Source organism: Salmo trutta, chromosome 25 (assembly GCF_901001165.1).
Source record: "Salmo trutta chromosome 25, fSalTru1.1, whole genome shotgun sequence".
Lineage (NCBI taxonomy): Eukaryota > Metazoa > Chordata > Actinopteri > Salmoniformes > Salmonidae > Salmo > Salmo trutta.
Genome location: NC_042981.1, coordinates 465,244 through 489,994, shown reverse-complemented (window position 1 = coordinate 489,994; position 24,751 = coordinate 465,244). Strand labels below are relative to the sequence as shown.

General features: G+C 46.2%; 1 protein-coding gene across 1 annotated transcript in view; it reads left to right on the top strand.

The window, feature by feature from the left end:
* Positions 1-24,751, top strand: part of fgfr3 (fibroblast growth factor receptor 3) — a 170,968-nt gene that overhangs the window by 79,195 nt on the left and 67,022 nt on the right. The window contains exon 5 of the mRNA XM_029712591.1: positions 5,703-5,872. Coding sequence (XP_029568451.1) covers positions 5,703-5,872 — 170 coding nt within the window. The remainder of the gene's footprint in view (positions 1-5,702; positions 5,873-24,751) is intronic.

Below are 24,751 nucleotides of genomic sequence, written 5' to 3'. Positions count from 1 at the left end.
GAGTGGAGGAGAGAGAGGAGTGGAGGAGAGAGAGAGAGGAGTGGAGGAGAGAGAGAGGAGTGGAGGAGAGAGAGAGGGGGGAGAGAGAGGGGAGAGAGGGAGAGAGAGAGAGAGAGAGAGATGGAGAGAGAGAGGAGTGGAGGAGAGAGAGGGAGAGAGAGAGAGAGAGATGGAGAGAGAGAGAGGAGTGGAGGAGAGAGAGAGGGGGGGAGAGAGATTGGCAGAGAGGGACATTGTTCTCAGTTAGGGGGGTGTGAGGGAGGAGATGCTCTGTCTGTGTCTCAACATTGGAAGTATCTCTTACCCAACATGCAGCAGGAGAGTAGAGCTCATTATGTACTCAGAGTATTTGTGTGTGTGTGTGTGTGTGTGTGTGTGTGTGTGTGTGTGTGTGTGTGTGTGTGTGTGTGTGTGTGTGTGTGTGTGTGTGTGTGTGTGTGTGTGTGTGTGTGTGTGTGTGTGTGTGTGTGTGTGTGTGTGTGAGAAAAGTACAATTAACTGGGTGAAATACCACAGTGTTTAATCACAGCAGCAATATTTGTTGCCACAAGAAAAGGTCAACCAGTGAAGAACAAACACCATTGTAAATACAACCCATATTTATGTTTTATTTATTTTCCCTTTTGCACATCGTTACAACACTGTATATAGACATAATATGACATTTGAAATGTCTTTATTCTTTTGGAACTTCTGTGAGGGTAATGTTCACTGTTAATTTATATTGTTAATTTCTCTTTTGTATATTATCTACCTCACTTGGTTTGGCAATGTTAACATATGTTTCCCATGCCAATAAAAACCTTGAATTGAATTTAATTGAGTGGATATGGGAGAGAGAGAGTGGAGTGGAGGGAGGGAGGGAGATAGAGGGAGAGAGAGAGTGGAGTGGAGGGAGGGAGGGAGATAGAGGGAGAGAGAGAGTGGAGTGGAGGGAGGGAGGGAGTTAGAGGGAGAGAGAGAGTGGAGTGGAGGGAGGGAGGGAGATAGAGGGAGAGAGAGAGTGGAGTGGAGGGAGGGAGGGAGATAGAGGGAGAGAGAGAGTGGAGTGGAGGGAGGGAGGGAGATAGAGGGAGAGAGAGAGTGGAGTGGAGGGAGGGAGGGAGATAGAGGGAGAGAGAGAGTGGAGTGGAGGGAGGGAGGGAGATAGAGGGAGAGAGAGAGTGGAGTGGAGGGAGGGAGGGAGATAGAGGGAGAGAGAGAGTGGAGTGGAGGGAGGGAGGGAGATAGAGGGAGAGAGAGAGTGGAGTGGAGGGAGGGAGGGAGATAGAGGGAGAGAGAGAGTGGAGTGGAGGGAGGGAGGGAGATAGAGGGAGAGAGAGAGTGGAGTGGAGGGAGGGAGGGAGATAGAGGGAGAGAGAGAGTGGAGTGGAGGGAGGGAGATAGAGGGAGAGAGAGAAGGGGTAAAGAAGCAGTGAAGGACTGGTGAAGATTTCCCTTTTAAGGTGGCAGTGCTTGTGTGTGTGTGTGTGTGTGTGTGTGTGTGTGTGTGTGTGTGTGTGTGTGTGTGTGTGTGTGTGGGTGTGTGTGTGTGTGTGTGTGTCAGCTGGTTTCTCTTAGCTAGCTGGTCTAGGGTTTACTAATGTGCTCTCTCTTTCTCTCTTTTTCTCTCTCTCTCTTTCTCCCTCCATCCATCCCTCTCTCTCTCTCTGTGTGTGTGTCTCTCAATTCAATTTCAATTCAATTTCAATTTAAGGGGCTTTATTGGCATGGGAAACATATGTAAACATTGCCAAAGCAAGTGAAGTAGATAATATACAAAAGTGAAATAAACAATACAAATGAACAGTAAACATTACACTCACAAAAGTTCCTAAAGAGTAAAGACATTTCAAATGTCATATTATGTGCAAATAGTTAAAGTACAAAAGGGAAAATAAATGGGTCTGTACATAGTCAAAGATTTCCTTAATTTTGGGTTAGTCACAGTGGTCAGGTATTCTGCCACTGTGTACTCTCTGTTTAGGGCCAAATAGCATTCTAGTTTGGACGTGTAACCAGAGCATGTGCGGACCAACTGGTAAGTGTCTTCACTAACATTTTCAACCTCTCCATGACCGAGTCTGAAATACCTACATGTTTCAAGCAGTCCATCATTGTCCCTGTGCCCAAGAAAGCGGAGGTAATCTGACTAAATGACTATCGCCCCGTAACATTCACCTCAGTCCATGAAGTGCTGGTCATGGCTCACATCAACACCATCATCCGAGAAACTACATGACTACCACCCCAACAGATCCACAGATGATGCAATCTCAATCGCACTCCACACTGCCCTTTCCCACCTGGACAAAAGGAACACCTATGTGAGAATGCTGTTCTTTGACTACAGCTCAGCGTTCAACACCATAGTGCCCTCAAAGCTCATCACTAAGCTAAGGACCCTGGACTAAACACCTCCCTCTGCAACTGGATCCTGGACTTCCTGACGGGTCGCCCCCAGGTGGTGAGGGTAGGCAACAACACATCCGCCACGCTGACCCTCAACACTGGGGCCCCTCAGGGGTGCGTGCTTAGTCCCCTCCTGTACTCCCTGTTCACCCACGACAGGGTGGCCAAACACGACTCCAACACCATCATTAAGTTTGCTGACGAGACAACAGTGGTAGGCCTGATCACCGACAACGATGAGACAGCCTATAGGGAGGAGATCAGAGACCTGGCAGTTTGGTGCCATTACAAGAACCTCTCCCTCAATGTGAGCAAGACAGAAGAGCTGATCTTGGACTACAGCAAAAAGGAGGGCCGAACAGGCCCCCATTAACATCGATGGGGCTGCAGTGGAGCATGTCGAGAATTTCTTGGTGTCCACATCACCAACAAACTATCATGGTCCAAACACACCAAGACAGTCATGAAGAGGGCACGACAAAACCTTTTCCACTCAGGAGACTGAAAAGATTTGGCATGGGTTCCCAGATCCTCAAAAAGTTCTACAGCTGCACAATCGAGAGCAACATGACCGGTGGGATCACCGCCTGCTTATGGCAACTGCTCGTCAGAGGGCAGTGCGAACGGCCCAGTACATCACAAGCTTCCTGCCATCCAGGACCTATATACTGGGCGGTGTCAGAGAAAGGCCTAAAAAATTGTCCAAGACTCCAGTCACCCAAGTCATAGACTGTTCTCTCTGCTACTGCATGGCAAGTGGTACCGGAGCACCAAGTCTGGGTCCAAAAGGCTCCTTAACAGCTTCTACACCCAAGCCATAAAACTGCTGAATAATTAGTAAAATGGCCACCTGGACTATTTACATTGACACCACCCCCCCTTCGCTGTTTAATATCTTTGCGTAGTCACTTTACCCCTACCTACATTTACAAATTACGTCGACTAATCTGTACCACCCCACATTGATTCGGTACCGGTAGCCCCTGTATAAAGCCTTGTTATTGTTATTTTATTGTTATTTTATTGTGTTACTTTTTATTAAATGTTTTACTTTAGTTTATTTCGTAAATATTTTCTTAACTCTGGGATATGTGGGATGCTAGCGTCCCACCTCGACAACAGCCAGTGAAATTGCAGGGCGCCAAATTCAAAACAACAGAAATCTCATAATTAAAACTCCTCAAACATACAAGTATTGTACACCATTTTAAAGCTTAACTTCTTGTTAATCCAGCCACAGTGTCTGATTTCAAAAAGGCTTTACGGCGAAAGCAAACCATACGATTATGTTAGGTCAGTGCCTAGTCACAAAAAAAACATACAGCCATTTTCCAGGCAAAGAGAGGAGTCACAAAAAGCAGAAATAGAGATAAAATGAATCACTAACCTTTGATGATCTTCATCAGATGACACTCATAGGACTTCATGTTACACAATACATGTATGTTTTGTTCGATAAAGTTCATATTTATATCCAAAAATCTCAGTTTACAGTGGCGCGTTATGTTCAGTAATGTTTTGCCTCTAAAAAACATCCGGTGATTTTGCAGAGAGCCACATCAATTTACAAAAATACTCATCATAAACTTTGATGAAAGATACAAGTGTTATGCATAGGATTATAGATAAACTTCTCGTTAATGCAACTGCTGTGTCAGATTTGAAAAAAGGTTTACGGTGAAAGCACACCATGCGATAATCTGAGTACAGCGCTCAGCCACCAAAACAAGCCATACAGATACACGCCATGTTGTGGAGTCAACAAGTCAGAAATAGTGTTATAAATATTCACTTACCTTTGATGATCTTCATCGGAATGCACTCCCAGGAATCGCAGTTCCACAATAAATGTTTGTTTTGTTCGATAAAGTTCATCTTTATGTCCAAATACCTCCTTTTTGTTCGCGCGTTTAGTTCACTAATCCAAATGCACAAGGCGCGGGCACTAAGTCCAAACGAAAAGTCAAAAAAAGTTCCATTATAGTTCGTAGAAACATGTCAAACGATGTACATAATCAATCTTTAGGATGTTTTTGTCATAAATTCCTTTGTCTTTAGAAAGGAAAGGGAACGGAGCTCACGCGATCAACAGCTAAAGGCTTTCAGCTGAGGCAGTTACTGTGATTGCTCTTATTCGCTCCCCTTTCACAATAGAAGCCTGAAACAACATTCTAAAGACTGTTGACATCTAGTGGAAGCCTTAGGAAGTGCAATCTGACCAAATTTGCACTGTATATTGGATAGGCAATCACTTGAAAAAAACTACAAACCTGTGATTTCCCACTTCCTGGTTGTATTTTTCTCAGGTTTTCGCCTGCCATATGAGTTCTGTTATACTCACAGACATCATTCAAACAGTTTTAGAACCTTCAGAGTGTTTTCTATCTATCTAGGATATCTATGCATATCCTAGCTTCTGGGCCTGAGTAGCAGGCAGTTTACTCTGGGCATGCTTTTCATCCGGACGTGAAAAACTGCCCACTATCCCAAAGAAGTTAAATTCTAGAACTGCATTATTGGTTAAGGGCTTGTAATTAAGCATTTCACAGTAAGGTCTACAGCTGTTGTATTTGGCGCTTGTGAAAAAGAACATTTGATTTGATTTGTTTGAGATGGTGAAGCATGATTCATCACTCCAGAGTTTCCACTGCTCCAGAGTCCAATAGCGGCAAGGTTTACACCATTCCAGCTGACGCTTGGCATTGTGCGGCAGTGTGCGGCTGCTCGGCCATCCAAACCCATTTCATGAACCTCCTGATTAACAGTTATTGTGCTGAAGTTGCTGTCAGAGGCAGTTTGAAACTCGGTAGTGATTTCAGCACTCGGCGGCACCATTTTCAGCACTCGGCGGCACCATTCTGTGTGCTTGTGTGGCCTACCACTTTGCGGTTGAGCTGTTGTTGCTAGACGATTCCACTTCACAATAACAGCACTTACAGTTGACCGGGGCAGCTCTAATAGGGCAGACATTTGACAAACTGACTTGTTGGAAAGGTGGCATCCTATGACGGTGCCACGTTGAAAGTCACTGAGCTCTTCAGTAAGGCCATTCGACTGCCAATGTTTGTCTATGGAGATTCCATGGCTGTGTGCTGGATTTTATACACCTGTCAGCAACGTGTGCGGCTGAAATAGCCAAATCCACTAATTTGAAAGGGTGTCCGCATACTGCTGTATATATAATACATCTAGTTTATGTGTTATGTCAACATCTGTCTGTTTATAAAGCTATTAATCAGGAAGATAACTCCGATACACTCAGACAGTCCACGGTGACTAACATGCTTCTCCTCTCTCTCCTGTCCAATCAGAAGGCCCGTATTGGACCAGACCGGACCGCATGGAGAAGAAGCTCCTCGCTATTCCAGCAGCCAATACCGTCAAATTCCGGTGCGCTGCCGCCGGAAACCCCACACCCTCCATCCATTGGCTGAAGAATGGGAAGGAGTTTAAGGGTGAACAGAGGATGGGCGGGATCAAGGTGAGTCAGACAGCCAATCAGACATTAGTAGTCAGAAGTTAGTCGACAGAGGTATACAGAGGTCTTACCAAGGAGGCGTCCCAAATAGCACCCTATTCCCTACATAGTGCACTACTTTTGACCAAGACCCTACATAGACCAGAGCAGTACTTTAAGCCCTACTGACCCTTGTCAAAAGTAGTGCACTATATAAGGAATAGGGTGCCAATCCAGGTTAACTTCAGTACTATATAAGATATAAGAAATAGGATTCTAAGCCAGGTTCAAGTCCTACTATTTAAGATATAAGGAATATGGTGCCAAGCCAGGTTCACTTCCTACTATATAAGATATAAGGAATATGGTGCCAAGCCAGGTTCAATTCCTACTATTTAAGATATAAGGAATATGGTGCCAAGCCAGGTTCACTTCCTACTATATAAGATATATAAGAGTATGACATAGGCTGTTTGAGAATGTTTGAATCCTGAGCAACCTGCCTACACATAGTTTGAAGTACAATAGACCAGCATAGCTAATGTAGGACAGTGGAGTCAATCACCACCTTCCGGAGACACCTGAAACCCCACCTCTTTAAGGAATACCTGGGATAGGATAAATAATCCTTCTAACCCCCCCCCCCAAAAAAGATATAGATGTACTATTGTAAAATGGTTGTTCCACTGGATATCATAAGGTGAATGCACCAATTTGTAAGTCGCTCTGGATAAGAGCGTCTGCTAAATGACGTAAATGTAAAATATAAAATGTAGTTGGTCAAAGCTGTGTGCTGGAAAACCTTGGTGGAGCATGGGTGGAGTAGGCATTGTGGTGCTCATGTGAATTTCCTTGATTCTTCAGCTTCAGACCAACTTCTCACTTCAAACATAGTTTTTGGTTTTTAATTTAATTTCCATGTTTTTTTACAAGGTGATTTTCTGTTAGAGTAACTGCACATGCTGATTTGTTTTTTGGGCTCCTCAAGAAATTCTGGCGGCCATGACAGATGGTTTGATGTGAGTGTTTTTTGGGTGTGTCCTTTCCACCACCAATACACATCCATCTGTCAGAACCTTGCAGCTGTTTCCTCAATCACAAAAAGCAAAACCTCCTGCAGGTTGAGGTCCATAACTACAGGCAGATATGTATGCTTAGATGCCAGAGGAAGCTTTGAATAGGTCCGTAGCCTACAGAGTAATACCACAATAATGTATTTAGCTAAATGTATGTACACTAAACAAAAATATGAACGCAACATATAAAGTGTTGTTCCCATGTTTAATGAGCTGAAATATCAGATCCCAGAAATGTTCCACACGCACAAAAAGATTATTTGTCTAAAATGTGGTGCACGAATGTGTTTAGATTCCTGTTAGTGAGCATTTCTCCTTTGCCAAGATAATCCCAACCACCTGACAGGTGTGGCATATCAAGAAGCTGATTAAACAGCATGGTCATTACACAAGTGCACCTTGTGCTGGGGACAATAAAAAGCCCCTCTAAAATGTGCAGTTTTGTTTTGTCGGAACGTGCAATTGGAATGCTGATTGCAAGAATGTCCACCAGAGCTGTTGCCAGAGAATTTAATGTAAATTTCTCTACCATAAGCCACCTTCAACATTGTTTTAGAGAATTTGGCAGTACGTCCAACCGGCCTCACAACCGCAGACCACGTGTATGGCGTCGTGTTGGTGAGCGGTTTGCTGATGTCAACGTTGTGAACAGAGTGCCCCATGGTGGAGGTGGGGTTATGGTATGGGCCCCATGGTGGAGGTGGGGTTATGGTATGGGCCCCATGGTGGAGGTGGGGTTATGGTATGGGCCCCATGGTGGAGGTGGGGTTATGGTATGGGCCCCATGGTGGAGGTGGGGTTATGGTATGGGCCCCATGGTGGAGGTGGGGTTATGGTATGGGCAGCCATAAGCTACGGACAACGAAAACACAGTTGCATTTTATCGATTGCAATTTGAATGCACAAAGATACCATGACGAAATCCTAAGGCCCATTGTCGTGCCATTCATCCGCTGCCATCACCGCTGCCATGCACGGCCCGATGTCTCAAGGACACCATTTCTGGAAACTGAAAATGTCTTGGCCTGCATACTCACCAGGCATGTTTGGGATGCTCTGGATCGATTTGTAGGACAGCGCATTTCCAGTTCCCGCCAATATCCAGCAACTTCGCACAGCCACTGCAGACTGGCACAACATTCCACAGGCCACAATCAACAGCCTGATCAACTCTATGCGAAGGAGATGTGTCGTGCTGCACGAGGCAAATGGTGGTCACACCAGATACTGACTGGGTTTCTGATCCACACCCCTAATTGTTTTTTAAGGTATCTGTGACCACCAGATGCATATCTGTATTCCCAGTCATGTGAAATCCATATATTAAGGCCTATTTAATGTATTTCAATGTATTGATTTCCTTACAACAATCTTTGAAATTGTTGGATGTTGAGTTTATATTTTTATAATAAAAGACAGCATTAGAGGAAGGGAGGAAAGGTAATGAAGTAATAAATCCCAAATACAAGGAACTGGAACATAGAAGTACTCAAAAGCCCAAAATTAGGAATCAATAAGGTGGAAATAGAAACAAAAGGACATAGGTGGGGGACTGGAGGTGTGTTGGATGATGCGGTGCCCGAATGTTTATGTGATTGAAAAAGTGTGATGAGTTGAATGTGAGTGAGCAATGAAAGTGGTTGCAAGTGTCTGTGAGCAGGAGTTGTGACAGAGTGAGAGTCTCCACTTCTGTACGTGACATACGGTGCATTCGGAAAGTATTCAGACCCCTTCACTTTTACCACATTTTGTTACATTACAGCCTTGTTCTGAAATTGATTAAATTAAAATTTTATAAAAATATAAATTAATTTATATTTTGCAAATTTAAAACTGAAATACTTTACATAAGTATTTTTATTTTATTTATCTCACCTTTATTTAATCAGGTAGGCCAGTTGAGAACAAGTTCTCATTTACAACTGCGACCTGGCCAAGATAAAGCAAAGCAGTGCAACAAAAACAACAACACAGAGTTACACATAAACAAACATACAGTCAATAATACAATAGAAAAATCTGTATACAGTGTGTGCAAATGGAGTAAGGAGGCAAGGCAATAAATAGGCCATGGTGGCGAAGTAATTACAATTTAGCAAATTAACACGGGAGTAATAGATGAGCAGATGATGATGTGCAAGAATAAATACTGGTGTGCAAAAGAGCAGAAAGTAAATAAAAACAATATGGGGATGAGGTAGGTAGATTGGGTGGGCTATTTACAGATGGGCTATGTACAGCTGCAGCGATCGGTTAGCTGCTCAGATAGCTGATGCTTAAAGTTAGTGAGGGAGATATAAGTCTCCAACTTCAGCGATTTTTGCAATTCCTTCCAGTCATTGGCAGCAGAAAAATGGAAGGAAAGGCGGCCAAAGTGGGTGTTAGCTTTGGGGATGACCAATGAGATATACCTGCTGGAGCGCGTGCTACGGGTGGGTGTTGTTATGGTGACCAATGAGCTCAGATAAGTCGGAGCTTTACCTAGCAAAGACTTATAGATGACCTGGAGCCAGTGGGTTTGGCGACGAATATGTAGCGAGGGCCAGCCAACGAGAGCATACAGGTCACAGTAGTGGGTAGTATATGGGGCTTTGGTGACAAAACGGATGGCAATGTGATAGACTGCATCCAGTTTGCTGAGTAGAGTGTTGGAGGCTATTTTGTAAAAGACATCGCCGAAGTTGAGGATTGGTGGGATAGTCAGTTTTACAAGGGTATGTTTGGCAGCATGAGTGAAGGAGGCTTTGTTGCGAAATAGGAAGCCGATTCTAGATTTAATTTTGGATTGGAGATGCTTAATATGAGTCTGGAAGGAGAGTTTACAGTCAAGCCATTGTAATCAATTTATAACATTTTTGACATGCGTTTTTCTCGATGTTTTTGTTGTTATTCTGTCTCTCACTGTTCAAATAAACCTACCATTAAAATTATAGACTGATAATTTCTTTGTCAGTGGGCAAACGTACAAAATCAGCAGGGGATCAAATACTTTTTCAGTATTTGATCCCCAGTTTGGATCTATAGTGTCTCCCCCTTTGAAGAGGGGGGTGACCGTGGCAGCTTTCCAATCTTTGTGAATCTCGAACAATACGAAAGAGAGGTTGAACAGACTAGTAATAGGGGTTGCAACAATGGCGGCGGATCATTTTAGAAAGAGATGGTCCAGATTGTCTAGCCCAGCTAATTTGTCCGGGTCCAGGTTTTGCAGCTCTTTCAGAACATCTGCTATCTGTATTTGGGTGATGGAGAAGCTGGGGAGGCTTGGGCAAGTAGCTGTGGGGGTGCGGAGCTGTTGGCCGGGGTTGGGGTAGCCAGGAGGAAAGCATGGCCAGCCGTACAGAAATGCTTATTGAAATTCGCGATTATCGTGGATATATCGTTGGTGACAGTGTTTCCTAGCCTCAGTGCAGTGGGCAGCTGAGAGGAGGTGCTCTTATTCTCCATGGACTTTACAGTGTCACAGAACTTTTTGGAGTTAGAGCTACAGGATGCACATTTCTGTTTGAAAAAGCTAGCCTTGCTTTCCTGACTGACTGTGTGTATTGGTTCCTGACTTCCCTGAAAAGTTGCATATCACGGGGACTATTCGATGCTAATGCAGTACGCCACAGGATGTTTTTGTGCTGGTCAAAGGCAGTCAGGTCTGGAGTGAACCAAGGGATATATATCTGTTCTTAGTTCTACATTTTTTGAAAGGGGCATGCTTATTTAAGATGGTGAGGAAAGCACTTTTGAAGAACGACCAGGCATCCTCTACTGACGGGATGAGGTCAATATCCTTCCAGGATACCCGGGCCAGGTCGATTAGAAAGGCCTGCTCGCAGAAGTGTTTTAGGGAGCGTTTGACAGTGATGAGGGGTGGTTGTTTGGTCACAGACCCATTATGAATGCAGGCAATGAGGCAGTGATCGCTGAGATCCTGATTGAAAACAGCAGAGGTATATTTGGAGGGCAAGTTGGTCAGGATAATATCTATGAGGGTATCTATCTATTTTTGGCAGCATTTCTATGTTGAAGATAAATAAATAATTATGTGCATTTTTCCCCATATTCCATCCACTTCGCTTTATTTTACAATATATTACACTTGCTCTTTCTTGAATAAATTCCTCCAGTTCTTTTATAAATTTGTTCTAACTTATTCTGTGCCTCCAGTTTTTATTTGTATCTTCCTATTAGTTCCACTATTTCCTTTAAATTATTTTTGTTTTAAAGATGAGTATTGAATTGCAAGTTGTCATCCAGTAGGCTTTGATCAAATTTCCAATATCCCACGTGGAAATTCTGTAAGAGTAATGTGTATGCCAATTATTTGCTTGTACACCTAGGGCTGTGACAGTCATGACATTTTGTCAGCTGGTGATTGTCAAGCAAATAACTGCCGGTAATTGACCATTAATTAACATAAACACATTTAGCATCTCCTGGCTTCCACACACATCCTTAAAGCCACTGATACAGACCTTTGGAACACTTACGTTTTAAAAAAGTCTAATAAATCCATGTAATATAGCCTAAACCATCACAATAAATCCATTATTTATTTTCTAAAGAAACATGATATGAAGAAAATGTAGTCTATTTCAGAAGAACAGAATAGTATACTCTGAATTGTCCTTATGTTAGGTCCTGATGTGGCTATGCCATATGGCTGTGGGGCGACACTAGTTCATTTAGCAGGTCCTGATCTGGCTATGCCATATGGCTGTGGGCTACACTAGTTCATTTAGCAGGTCCTGATGTGGCTATGCCATATGGCTGTGGGCTACACTAGTTCATTTAGCAGGTCCTGATGTGGCTATGCCATATGGCTGTGGGGCGACACTAGTTCATTTAGCAGGTCCTGATGTGGCTATGCCATGTGGCTGTGGGCTACACTAGTTCATTTAGCAGGTCCTGATGTGGCTATGCCATGTGGCTGTGGGCTACACTAGTTCATTTAGCAGGTCCTGATGTGGCTGTGGGCTACACTAGTTCATTTAGCAGGTCCTAATATGGCTGTGGGCTACACTAGTTCATTTAGCAGGTCCTGATCTGGCTATGCCATATGGCTGTGGGGCGACAGTAGTTCATTTAGCAGGTCCTGATGTGGCTATGCCATGTGGATGTGGGCTACACTAGTTCATTTAGCAGGTCCTGATGTGGCTATGCCATGTGTCTGTGGGGCGACACTAGTTCATTTAGCAGGTCCTGATCTGGCTATGCCATGTGGCTGTGGGGCGACACTAGTTCATTTAGCAGGTCCTGATCTGGCTATGCCATGTGTCTGTGGGCTACACTAGTTAATTTAGCAGACAAGATTTGCTTAGAATTCTGTAGCATTATTTATATTATTTTATAGTATGAAGAATACAATTGAACAAAGCTGAATAAAATAGAAAGGATATTTTCTCCAATAGATTTGAGGGAGAGCGAACAGGCAGCTGTTCTGTGTTGAGCAGTTAACAAAGAAACAGGTCCTCCTATATGCTTAATGTAGAGTTATTAATGTAACTTTAGTTGTGATACAAATGTTGGGCTATATGTTTAGATTTTTTATACATTCTAAGGCTGCATGATGTGTATATATACATATATATATATATATATATATATATATATATATACACTGTATTCTATTCTACTGTATTTTAGTCAATGCCACTCCAACATTGCTCGTCCTAATATTTATATATTTCTTAATTCCATTCTTTTACTTTTAGATTTGTGTGTATTGTTGTGAATTGTTAGATACAACTGCACTGTTGGAGCTAGGAACACAAGCATTTCCCTACACCTGCAGTAACGTCTGCTAAACATGTGTATGTGACCAATACAATTTGATTTGATTTATAGAAATGTTGCGCAACATGAGCTCCTGGGCCCTCATGAAGTGTTTGATTAGATTTTAGATTAAATTTGTATTGATGTCAGAGTGATTATAGAGACAATAGAGTGCTGAGTACCAGGCAGTTAGCTAGTTTGGTAGGCTAATAAGGACCATCAGCAGCATCAGAGCTTGGAGAAGACTAATTACCGTGACTAAACGGTTACGTGGAATTTGACTGGCGTCAGGAATCGTTAACGCCGGTGTGGCGGTAATACGGTCACCGCAACAGCCCTGGTCCTGACCAGACCTAAACTATACAGCCTCCAACAGCCCTGGTCCTGACCAGACATAACTAAACAGCCTCCAACAGCTCTGGTCCTGACCAGACCTAACTATACAGCCTCCAACAGCCCTGGTCCTGACCAGACATAAACTATACAGCCTCCAACAGCCCTGGTCCTGACCAGACATAACTATACAGCCTCCAACAGCCCTGGTCCAGACCAGACCTAACTATACAGCCTCCAACAGCCCTGGTCCTGACCAGACCTAAACTATACAGCCTCCAACAGCCCTGGTACTGACCAGACCTAACTATACAGCCTCCAACAGCCCTGGTCCTGACCAGACCTAACTATACAGCCTCCAACAGCCCTGGTCCTGACCAGACCTAACTATACAGCCTCCAACAGCCCTGGTCCTGACCAGACCTAAACTATACAGCCTCCAACAGCCCTGGTCCTGACCAGACATAAACTATACAGCCTCCAACAGCCCTGGTCCTGACCAGACCTAACTATACAGCCTCCAACAGCCCTGGTCCTGACCAGACCTAAACTATACAGCCTCCAACAGCCCTGGTCCTGACCAGACCTAACTATACAGCCTCCAACAGCCCTGGTCCTGACCAGACCTAACTATACAGCCTCCAACAGCCCTGGTCCTGACCAGACCTAAACTATACAGCCTCCAACAGCCCTGGTCCTGACCAGACCTAACTATACAGCCTCCAACAGCCCTGGTCCTGACCAGACCTAAACTATACAGCCTCCAACAGCCCTGGTCCTGACCAGACATAACTATACAGCCTCCAACAGCCCTGGTCCTGACCAGACCTAACTATACAGCCTCCAACAGCCCTGGTCCTGACCAGACCTAAACTATACAGCCTCCAACAGCCCTGGTCCTGACCAGACATAACTATACAGCCTCCAACAGCCCTGGTCCTGACCAGACATAAACTTCTATATACCTGGTAGATAGAGTTTCCTGTAGTTCTGACCAGACATAAACTTCTATATCCCTGGTAGATAGAGTTTCCTGTAGTTCTGACCAGACATAAACTTCTATATACCTGGTTGATAGCAGTTTCCTGCAGTTTCCTGTAGTCCTGTCCAGACCCATACTTCTATATTCCTGGTTGATAGCAGTTTCCTGTAGTTTCCTGTAGTTCTGACCAGACATAAACTTCTATATCCCTGGTAGATAGAGTTTCCTGTAGTTCTGACCAGACCTAAACTTCTATATCCCTGGTAGATAGCAGTTTCCTGTAGTTCTGACCAGACCTAAACTTCTATATCCCTGGTAGATAGCAGTTTCCTGTAGTTCTGACCAGACCTAAACTTCTATATACCTGGTAGATAGAGTTTCCTGTAGTTCTGACCAGACATAAACTTCTATATACCTGGTAGATAGAGTTTCCTGTAGTTCTGACCAGACATAAACTTCTATATACCTGGTAGAGAGCAGTTTCCTGTAGTTCTGACCAGACCTAAACTTCTATATACCTGGTAGAGAGCAGTTTCCTGTAGTTCTGACCAGACCTAAACTTCTATATACCTGGTAGAGAGCAGTTTCCTGTAGTTCTGACCAGACCCATACTTCTCATTCCCATGCTATGCTTACCACTGCAGCCAGGTCGGTAAAACTCTAAATCTCTGACTTCAGAGTAAAGCTGCTTAATCAGTTAATTCTCTCTGGAATCTGAATGTTGATTGGCTGAATGGATTATAACGATGGGGACATTAATGCCCTCAGCCTCTTGGTTCACTACAGATTGCATCCTCACTTTGCACAAACCACTTATATGGACTGAAGTCTGAAGAGAGAATACAACTAAAGAGCAAATTACAGCATTCAGGACATTCTAGTTGCTGATGTTTCTGTTTTGCTGTTATAGTCGGGGCTGTTATAGTCGGGGCTGTTATAGTCGGGGCTGTTATAGTCGGGGCTGTTATCGTCGGGGCTGTTATAGTCGAGGCTGTTTTAGTCGGGGCTGTTTTAGTCGGGGCTGTTATAGTTGGGGCTGTTATAGTCAGGGCTGTTATAGTCATGCTGTTTTAGTCGGGGCTGTTATAGTCGGGGCTGTTATAGTCATGCTGTTTTAGTCGGGGCTGTTATAGTCGGGGCTGTTATAGTAGGGGCTGTTATAGTCGGGGCTGATATAGTCGGGGCTGATATAGTCGGGGCTGTTATCGTCGGGGCTGTTATAGTCGGGGCTGTTATAGTCGGGGCTGTTATAGTCATTATGTTATAGTCGGGGCTGTTATAGTTGGGGCTGTTATAGTAGGGGCTGTTATAGTCGGGGCTGTTATAGTCGGGGCTGTTATCGTCGGGGCTGTTATAGTCATACTGTTATAGTCGGGGCTGTAATAGTCGGGGCTGTTATAGTCGGGGCTGTTATCGTCGGGGCTGTTATAGTCGGGGCTGTTATAGTCATGCTGTTATAGTCGGGGCTGTTATAGTCGGGGCTGTTATCGTCGGGGCTGTTATCGTCGGGGCTGTTATAGTCAGGGCTGTTATAGTCGAGGCTGTTTTAGTCGGGGCTGTTATAGTCGGGGCTGTTATAGTCTGGGCTGTTATAGTCGGGGCTGTTATAGTCGGGGCTGTTATAGTCGGGGCTGTTATAGTCGGGGCTGTTATAGTCGGGGCTGTTATAGTCGGGGCTGTTGTAGTCGGGCTGTTATAGTCGGGGCTGTTATAGTCGGGGCTGTTATAGTCGGGCTGTTATAGTCATGCTGTTATAGTCGGGGCTGTTTTAGTCGGGGCTGTTATAGTCGGGGCTGTTATAGTCGGGCTGTTATAGTCGGGGCTGTTTATTCGGGGCTGTTATAGTCGGGGCTGTTATAGTCGGGGCTGTTATAGTCGGGCTGTTATAATCATGCTGTTATAGTCGGGGCTGTTATAGTCGGGGCTGTTATAGTCGGGGCTGTTATAGTCGGGCTGTTGTAGTCGGGGCTGTTGTAGTCGGGCTGTTATAGTCATGCTGTTATAGTCGGGGCTGTTATAGTCGGGCTGTTATAGTCGGGGCTGTTATAGTCGGGGCTGTTATAGTCATGCTGTTATAGTCATGCTGTTATAGTCATGCTGTTATAGTTGGGGCTGTTATAGTCGGGGCTGTTATAGTCATGCTGTTTTAGCCGGGGCTGTTATAGTCGGGGCTGTTATAGTCGGGGCTGTTATAGTCGGGGCTGTTATAGTCGGGGCTGTTATAGTCGGGGCTGTTATAGTCGGGCTGTTTTAGTCGGGGCTGTTATAGTCGGGGCTGTTATAGTCGGGGCTGTTATAGTCGGGGCTGTTATAGTCGGGGCTGTTATAGTCGGGGCTGTTGTAGTCGGGGCTGTTGTAGTCGGGCTGTTATAGTCGGGCTGTTATAGTCGGGGCTGTTATAGTCGGGCTGTTATAGTCATGCTGTTATAGTCGGGGCTGTTTTAGTCGGGGCTGTTATAGTCGGGGCTGTTATAGTCGGGCTGTTATAGTCGGGGCTGTTTATTCGGGGCTGTTATAGTCGGGGCTGTTATAGTCGGGGCTGTTATAGTCGGGCTGTTATAATCATGCTGTTATAGTCGGGGCTGTTATAGTCGGGGCTGTTATAGTCGGGGCTGTTATAGTCGGGCTGTTATAGTCGGGGCTGTTGTAGTCGGGCTGTTATAGTCATGCTGTTATAGTCGGGGCTGTTATAGTCGGGCTGTTATAGTCGGGGCTGTTATAGTCGGGGCTGTTATAGTCATGCTGTTATAGTCATGCTGTTATAGTCATGCTGTTATAGTTGGGGCTGTTATAGTCGGGGCTGTTATAGTCATGCTGTTTTAGCCGGGGCTGTTATAGTCGGGGCTGTTATAGTCGGGGCTGTTATAGTCGGGGCTGTTATAGTCGGGGCTGTTATATTCGGGGCTGTTATAGTCGGGGCTGTAATAGTCGGGGCTGTTATAGTCGGGGCTGTTATAGTCATGCTGTTATAGTCGGGGCTGTTATCGTCGGGGCTGTTATCGTCGGGGCTGTTATCGTCGGGGCTGTTATAGTCGGGGCTGTTATCGTCGGGGCTGTTATAGTCGGGGCTGTTATAGTCGGGGCTGTTATAGTCATGCTCTTATAGTTGGGGCTGTTATAGTCATGCTGTTATAGTCGGGGCTGTTATAGTCGGGGCTGTTTTAGTCGGGGCTGTTTTAGTCGGGGCTGTTATAGTCGGGGCTGTTTTAGTCATGCTGTTATAGACGGGGCTGTTATAGTCGGGGCTGTTATAGTCAGGGCTGTTTTAGTCGGGGCTGTTATAGTCGGGGCTGTTTTAGTCATGCTGTTATAGTCGGGGCTGTTATAGTCGGGGCTGTTATAGTCGGCTGTTATTGTCGGCTGTTATAGTCGGGGCTGTTATAGTCATGCTGTTATAGTCGGGGCTGTTATAGTCGGGGCTGTTATAGTCGGGGCTGTTATCGTCGGGGCTGTTATAGTCGGGGCTGTTTTAGTCGGGGCTGTTATAGTCGGGGCTGTTATAGTCGGGGCTGTTTTAGTCATGCTGTTATAGTCGGGGCTGTTATAGTCGGGGCTGTTTTAGTCGGGGCTGTTTTAGTCGGGGCTGTTATAGTCGGGGCTGTTATAGTCGGGGCTGTTATAGTTGGGGCTGTTATGGTCGGGGCTGTTATGGTCGGGGCTGTTATAGTCGGGGCTGTTATAGTCGGGGCTATTATAGTCATGCTGTTATAGTCGGGGCTGTTATAGTCGGGCTGTTATAGTCGGGGCTGTTATAGTTGGGGCTGTTTTAGTCGGGGCTGTTATAGTCGGGGCTGTTATAGTCGGCTGTTATAGTCATGCTGTTATAGTCAGGGCTGTTATAGTCGGGGCTGTTATAGTCGGGGCTGTTATGGTCGGGGCTGTTATAGTCGGGGCTGTTATAGTCGGGGCTATTATAGTCATGCTGTTATAGTCGGGGCTGTTATAGTTGGGGCTGTTTTAGTCGGGGCTGTTATAGTCGGGGCTGTTATAGTCGGGGCTGTTATAGCTGTTATAGTCGGTGCTGTTATAGTCATGCTGTTATAGTCATGCTGTTATAGTCGGGGCTGTTATAGTCGGGGCTGTTATAGTCGGGGCTGTTATAGTCGGGGCTGTTATAGCTGTTATAGTCGGGGCTGTTATAGTCATGCTGTTATAGTCATGCTGTTATAGTCGGGCTGTTATAATCATGCTGTTATAGTCGGGGCTGTTATAGTCGGGGCTGTTATAGTCGGGGCTGTTATATTCGGGGCTGTTTTAGTCGGGGCTGTTATAGTCGGGGCTGTTATAGTCAGGGCTGTTATAGTCATGCTGTTATAGTCATGCTGTTATAGTCGGGCTGTTATAATCATGCTGTTATAGTCGGGGCTGTTATAGTCGGGGCTGTTATAGTCGGGGCTATTATATTCGGGGCTGTTATAGTCGGGGCTGTTATAGTCATGCTGTTATAGTCGGGGCTGTTATAGTCGGGCTGTTATAGTCGGGCTCTTATAGTCGGGGCTGTTTATAGTCGGGGCTCTTATAGTAGGGGCTGTTATAGAAGGGGCTGTTTTAGTCAGGGCTGTTTTAGTCGGGGCTGTTATAGTCGGGGCTGTTTTAGTCGGGGCTGTATTAGTCAGGGCTGTTTTAGTCGGGGCTGTTTTAGTCGGGGCTGTTTTAGTCAGGGCTGTTTTAGTCAGGGCTGTTTTAGTCAGGGCTGTTATAGTCGGGGCTGTTTTAGTCGGGGCTGTATTAGTCGGGGCTGTTATAGTCGGGTCGGTTTTAGTCATGCTTTTATATTCGGGGCTGTTATAGTCGGGGCTGTTATAGTCATGCTGTTATAGTCATGCTGTTATAGTCGGGCTGTTATAATCATGCTGTTATAGTCATGCTGTTATAGTCGGGGCTGTTATAGTCGGGGCTGTTATAGTCGGGGCTGTTATAGTCGGGGCTGTTATATTCGGGGCTGTTTTAGTCGGGGCTGTTATAGTCAGGGCTGTTATAGTCGGGGCTGTTATAGTCGGGGCTGTTATAGTCGGGGCTGTTATAGTCGGGGCTGTTATAGTCATGCTGTTATAGTCAGGGCTGTTATAGTCGTGGCTGTTATAGTCGGGGCTGTTTTAGTCAGGGCTGTTATAGTCGGGGCTGTTATTGTCGGGGCGGTTTTAGTCGGGGCTGTTATAGTCGGGGCTGTTATAGTCGGGGCTGTTATAGTCGGCTGTTATAGTCGGGGCTGTTATAGTCGGGGCTGTTTTAGTCGGGGCTGTTTTAGTCGGGGCTGTTATAGTCGGGGCTGTTATAGTCGGGGCTGTTATAGTCGGGGCTGTTATAGTCGGGGCTGTTATATTCGGGGCTGTTTTAGTCGGGGTTGTTATAGTCGGGGCTGTTATAGTCGGGGCTGTTATAGTCGGGGCTGTTATATTCGGGGCTGTTTTAGTCGGGGCTGTTATAGTCGGGGCTGTTATAGTTGGGGCTGTTTTAGTCGGGGCTGTTATAGTCGGGGCTGTTATAGTCGGGGCTGTTATAGCTGTTATAGTCGGGGCTGTTATAGTCATGCTGTTATTGTCGGGGCTGTTATAGTCGGGGCTGTTATAATCATGCTGTTATAGTCGGGGCTGTTATAATCATGCTGTTATAGTCGGGGCTGTTATAGTCGGGGCTGTTATAGTCATGCTGTTACAGTCGGGGCTGTTATAGTCGGGGCTGTTATAGTCGGGGCTGTTATAGTCGGGGCTGTTATAGTCATGCTGTTATAGTCGGGGCTGTTATAGTCGGGGCTGTTATAGTCGGGGCTGTTTTAGTCATGCTGTTATAGTCGGGGCTGTTATAGTCGGGGCTGTTTTAGTCGGGGCTGTTTTAGTCGGGGCTGTTATAGTCGGGGCTGTTATAGTCGGGGCTGTTATAGTCGGGGCTGTTATATTCGGGGCTGTTATAGTCGGGGCTGTTATATTCGGGGCTGTTTTAGTCGGGGCTGTTATAGTCAGGGCTGTTATAGTCATGCTGTTATAGTCATGCTGTTATAGTCGTGCTGTTATAATCATGCTGTTTTAGTCGGGGCTGTTATAGTCGGGGCTGTTATAGTCGGGGCTGTTATATTCGGGGCTGTTTTAGTCGGGGCTGTTTTAGTCATGCTGTTATAGTCGGGGCTGTTGTAGTTGGGGCTGTTATAGTAGGGGCTGTTATAGTCGGGGCTGTTATAGTCATGCTGTTATAGTCGGGGCTGTTATAGTCGGGGCTGTTATAGTCGGGGCTGTTATAGTCGGGGCTGTTATAGTCGGGGCTGTTATAGTCATGCTGTTATAGTCGGGGCTGTTATAGTCATGCTGTTATAGTCTGGGCTGTTATAGTCATGCTGTTATAGTCGGGGCTGTTTTAGTCGGGGCTGTTTTAGTCGGGGCTGTTATAGTCATGCTGTTATAGTCGGGGCTGTTATAGTCGGGGCTGTTATATTCGGGGCTGTTATAGTCATGCTGTGATAGTCGGGGCTGTTATAGTCGTGGCTGTTATAGTCCGGGCTGTTTTAGTCGGGGCTGTTATAGTCAGGGCTGTTATAGTCGGGGCTGTTGTAGTCGGGGCTGTTATAGTCGGGGCTGTTATAGTCGGCTGTTATAGTCATGCTGTTATAGTCGGGGCTGTTATAGTCGGGGCTGTTATAGTCGGGGCTGTTATAGTCGGGGCTGTTATAGTCGGGGCTGTTATAGTCATGCTGTTATAGTCGGGGCTGTTATAGTCGGGGCTGTTTTAGTCATGCTGTTATAGTCGGGGCTGTTATAGTCGGGGCTGTTATAGTCATGCTGTTATAGTCGGGGCTGTTATAGTCGGGGCTGTTATAGTCATGCTGTTATAGTCGGGGCTGTTATAGTCGGGGCTGTTATAGTCGGGGCTGTTATAGTCGGGGCTGTTTTAGTCATGCTGTTATAGTCGGGCTGTTATAGTCGGGCTGTTATAGTCGGGGCTGTTATAGTCGGGGCTGTTATAGTCGGGGCTGTTTTAGTCATGCTGTTATAGTCGGGGCTGTTATAGTCGGGGCTGTTTGAGTCATGCTGTTATAGTCGGGGCTGTTATAGTTGGGGCTGTTATAGTCGGGGCTGTTATAGTCATGCTGTTATAGTCGGGGCTGTTATAGTCGGGGCTGTTTTAGTCATGCTGTTATAGTCATGCTGTTATAGTCGGGGCTGTTATAGTCGGGGCTGTTATAGTCGGGGCTGTTATAGTCGGGCTGTTTTAGTCGGGGCTGTTATACTCGGGGCTGTTATAGTCGGGGCTGCTATAGTCGGGGCTGTTTTAGTCGGGGCTGTTATAGTCGGGGCTGTTTTAGTGGGGGCTGTTATAGTCGGGGCTGTTATAGTCGGGGCTGTTATCGTCGGGGCTGTTTTAGTCGGGGCTGTTTTAGTCGGGGCTGTTTTAGTCGGGGCTGTTATAGTCGGGGCTGTTATAGTCGGGGCTGTTATCGTCGGGGCTGTTTTAGTCGGGGCTGTTATTGTCGTGGCTGTTATAGTCGTGCTGTTATAGTAGGGGCTGTTATAGTCGGGGCTGTTATAGTCGGGGCTGTTATAGTCGGGGCTGTTATAGTCGGGGCTGTTATAGTCGGGGCTGTTATAGTCATGCTGTTATAGTCGGGGCTGTTATAGTCGGGTCGGTTATAGTCATGCTGTTATAGTCGGGGCTGTTATAGTCGGGGCTGTTATAGTCATGCTGTTATAGTCGGGGCTGTTATAGTCGGGGCTGTTATAGTCGGGGCTGTTATAGTCATGCTGTTATAGTCGGGGTTGTTATAGTCGGGGCTGTTATAGTCGGGGCTGTTATAGTCGGGGCTGTTTAGTCGGGGCTGTTATAGTTGGGGCTGTTATAGTCGGGGCTGTTATAGTCGGGGCTGTTTTAGTCGGGGCTGTTATAGTCATGCTGTTATAGTCATGCTGTTATAGTTGGGGCTGTTATAGTCGGGGCTGTTATAGTCGGGGATGTTATCGTCGGGGCTGTTATAGTCATGCTGTTATAGTCGGGGCTGTTATAGTCGGGGCTGTTATAGTCGGGGATGTTATCGTCGGGGCTGTTATAGTCATGCTGTTATAGTTGGGGCTGTTATAGTCATGCTGTTATAGTCGGGGCTGTTATAGTCGGGGCTGTTATAGTCGGGGCTGTTATAGTCATGCTGTTATAGTCGGGGCTGTTATAGTCATGCTGTTATAGTCTGGGCTGTTATAGTCGGGGCTGTTATAGTCGGGGCTGTTATCGTCGGGGCTGTTTTAGTCGGGGCTGTTTTAGTCGGGGCTGTTTTAGTCGGGCTGTTATTGTCGTGGCTGTTATAGTCGGGGCTGTTATAGTCGGGGCTGTTATAGTCGGGGCTGTTATAGTCGGGGCTGTTATAGTCGGGGCTGTTATAGTCGGGGCTGTTATAGTCATGCTGTTATAGTCGGGGCTGTTATAGTCGGGGCTGTTATAGTCGGGGCTGTTATAGTCATGCTGTTATAGTCATGCTGTTATAGTTGGGGCTGTTATAGTCGGGGCTGTTATAGTCGGGGCTGTTATAGTCGGGCTGTTATCGTCGGGGCTGTTATCGTCGGGGCTGTTATAGTCGGGGCTGTTATAGTCGGGGCTGTTATAGTCGGGGCTGTTATAGTCGGGCTGTTATCGTCGGGGCTGTTATAGTCGGGGCTGTTATAGTCGGGGCTGTTATAGTCGGGGCTGTTATATTTGGTGCTGTTATAGTCGGGGCTGTTATAGTCGGGGCTGTTTTAGTCGGGGCTGTTATAGTCATGCTGTTATAGTTGGGGCTGTTATAGTCGGGGCTGTTATAGTCGGGGCTGTTATAGTCGGGGCTGTTATCGTCGGGGCTGTTATAGTCGGGGCTGTTATCGTCGGGGCTGTTATCGTCGGGGCTGTTATAGTCGGGGCTGTTATAGTCGGGGCTGTTATAGTCGGGGATGTTATAGTCGGGGCTGTTATAGTCGGGGCTGTTATAGTCGGGGCTGTTATAGTCGGGGCTGTTATAGTCGGGGCTGTTAAAGTAGGGGCTGTTATAGTCGGGGCTGTTATAGTCGGGGCTGTTATAGTCGGGGCTGTTATAGTCGGGGCTGATTTAGTCGGGGCTGTTTTAGTCAGGGCTGTTTTAGAAAGCCCGAATGCGTATGTATTTAATACACGATGGTAAGTTATACAAAGAAAGGTTCTTCTGAGTCTTTTACCCACTTCACACACAAACGCATACGCACATGCACATGCACATGCACAAATACAGCAGCATTACCACGGCACAAGGCTTCACACATCTACCTCATAAGACGAGCCATTGACTACAGTTTGACTCCTCACACACAGGGGGTTGTTGGGACGGAGAGGAGGGGAGGGCTGGCGGTGGGGCAGGGGCGAGGCAAGGGCGAGGCCGGGGGAGGTTGTTTGAGAGAAGAGGGGGGCTGAGGCAGAGAGGAGGGGGACCGGGGGCAGGAGAGGGGGTATGGGGCCAGGAGGGGTGGGGTGAGAGGGGCAGAAGATGGGGGAGGGGGCGCGCTTGGGGAGGGGCAGGGTATAAAAAACATTTGCCAGCCTGTACTGTGCCTGGGCTCTGTTACCATGCAACTGACAAAAAACACTCTCCATAATATTTACACTGCAGCATTATTTTCCACACTGGCCTCCAACAGAAAGAGAGAGAGAAGAGCAGAGAGAGAGAGAGAGAGAGAGAGGAGATATGGAGAGCAAGAAGAGAGAGAAAGAATTCTTCTCCACAATTACAGAACTATAAATGACTGACTGGCGAAGTGATCTATCTCCCTAGTGTTACCCAGTTTACAGTCGGGCTTAAACGGTTCTACCCAGAGTCGGGTTTAAATGGTTCTACCCAGAGTCGGGTTTAAACGGTTCTACCCAGAGTCGGGTTTAAACGGTTCTACCCAGAGTCGGGTTTAAACGGTTCTACCCAGTCTAAAGTCGGGTTTAAACGGTTCTACCCAGAGTCGGGTTTAAACGGTTCTACCCAGAGTCGGGTTTAAACGGTTCTACCCAGAGTCGGGTTTAAATGGTTCTACCCAGTCTAAAGTCGGGTTTAAACGGTTCTACCCAGAGTCGGGTTTAAATGGTTCTACCCAGAGTCGGGTTTAAAAGGTTCTACCCAGAGTCGGGTTTAAACGGTTCTACCCAGAGTCGGGTTTAAATGGTTCTACCCAGTCTAAAGTCGGGTTTAAACGGTTCTACCCAGAGTCGGGTTTAAACGGTTCTACCCAGAGTCGGGTTTAAAAGGTTCTACCCAGAGTCGGGTTTAAACGGTTCTACCCAGTCGGGTTTAAACGGTTCTACCCAGAGTCGGGTTTAAAAGGTTCTACCCAGTCGGGCTTAAACGGTTCTACCCAGAGTCGGGTTTAAAAGGTTCTACCCAGAGTCGGGTTTAAACGGTTCTACCCAGTCGGGTTTAAACGGTTCTACCCAGTCGGGTTTAAACGGTTCTACCCAGAGTCGGGTTTAAACGGTTCTACCCAGTCAGGTTTAAACGGTTCTACCCAGTCGGGTTTAAACGGTTCTACCCAGTCGGGTTTAAACGGGTTAGGGATTAACTCTCTCTGCATAAGGTTCCATCGCTGAGAGGAAATGTGAATCGTCCATCCTGTGACATCACTCACTGTCTTAGTCACTATTACCTTCTTGCCGAGTTCATCTGAGGGTTACTACAGTCTCTCTACTACAGTGTAGTAACAGTATTACACAGGGCCAGTTTATAATGTACACTGGGTTATATAGTATCATCATGTTTCCACTGAGCTGTCAAATCATCTCTGCCTT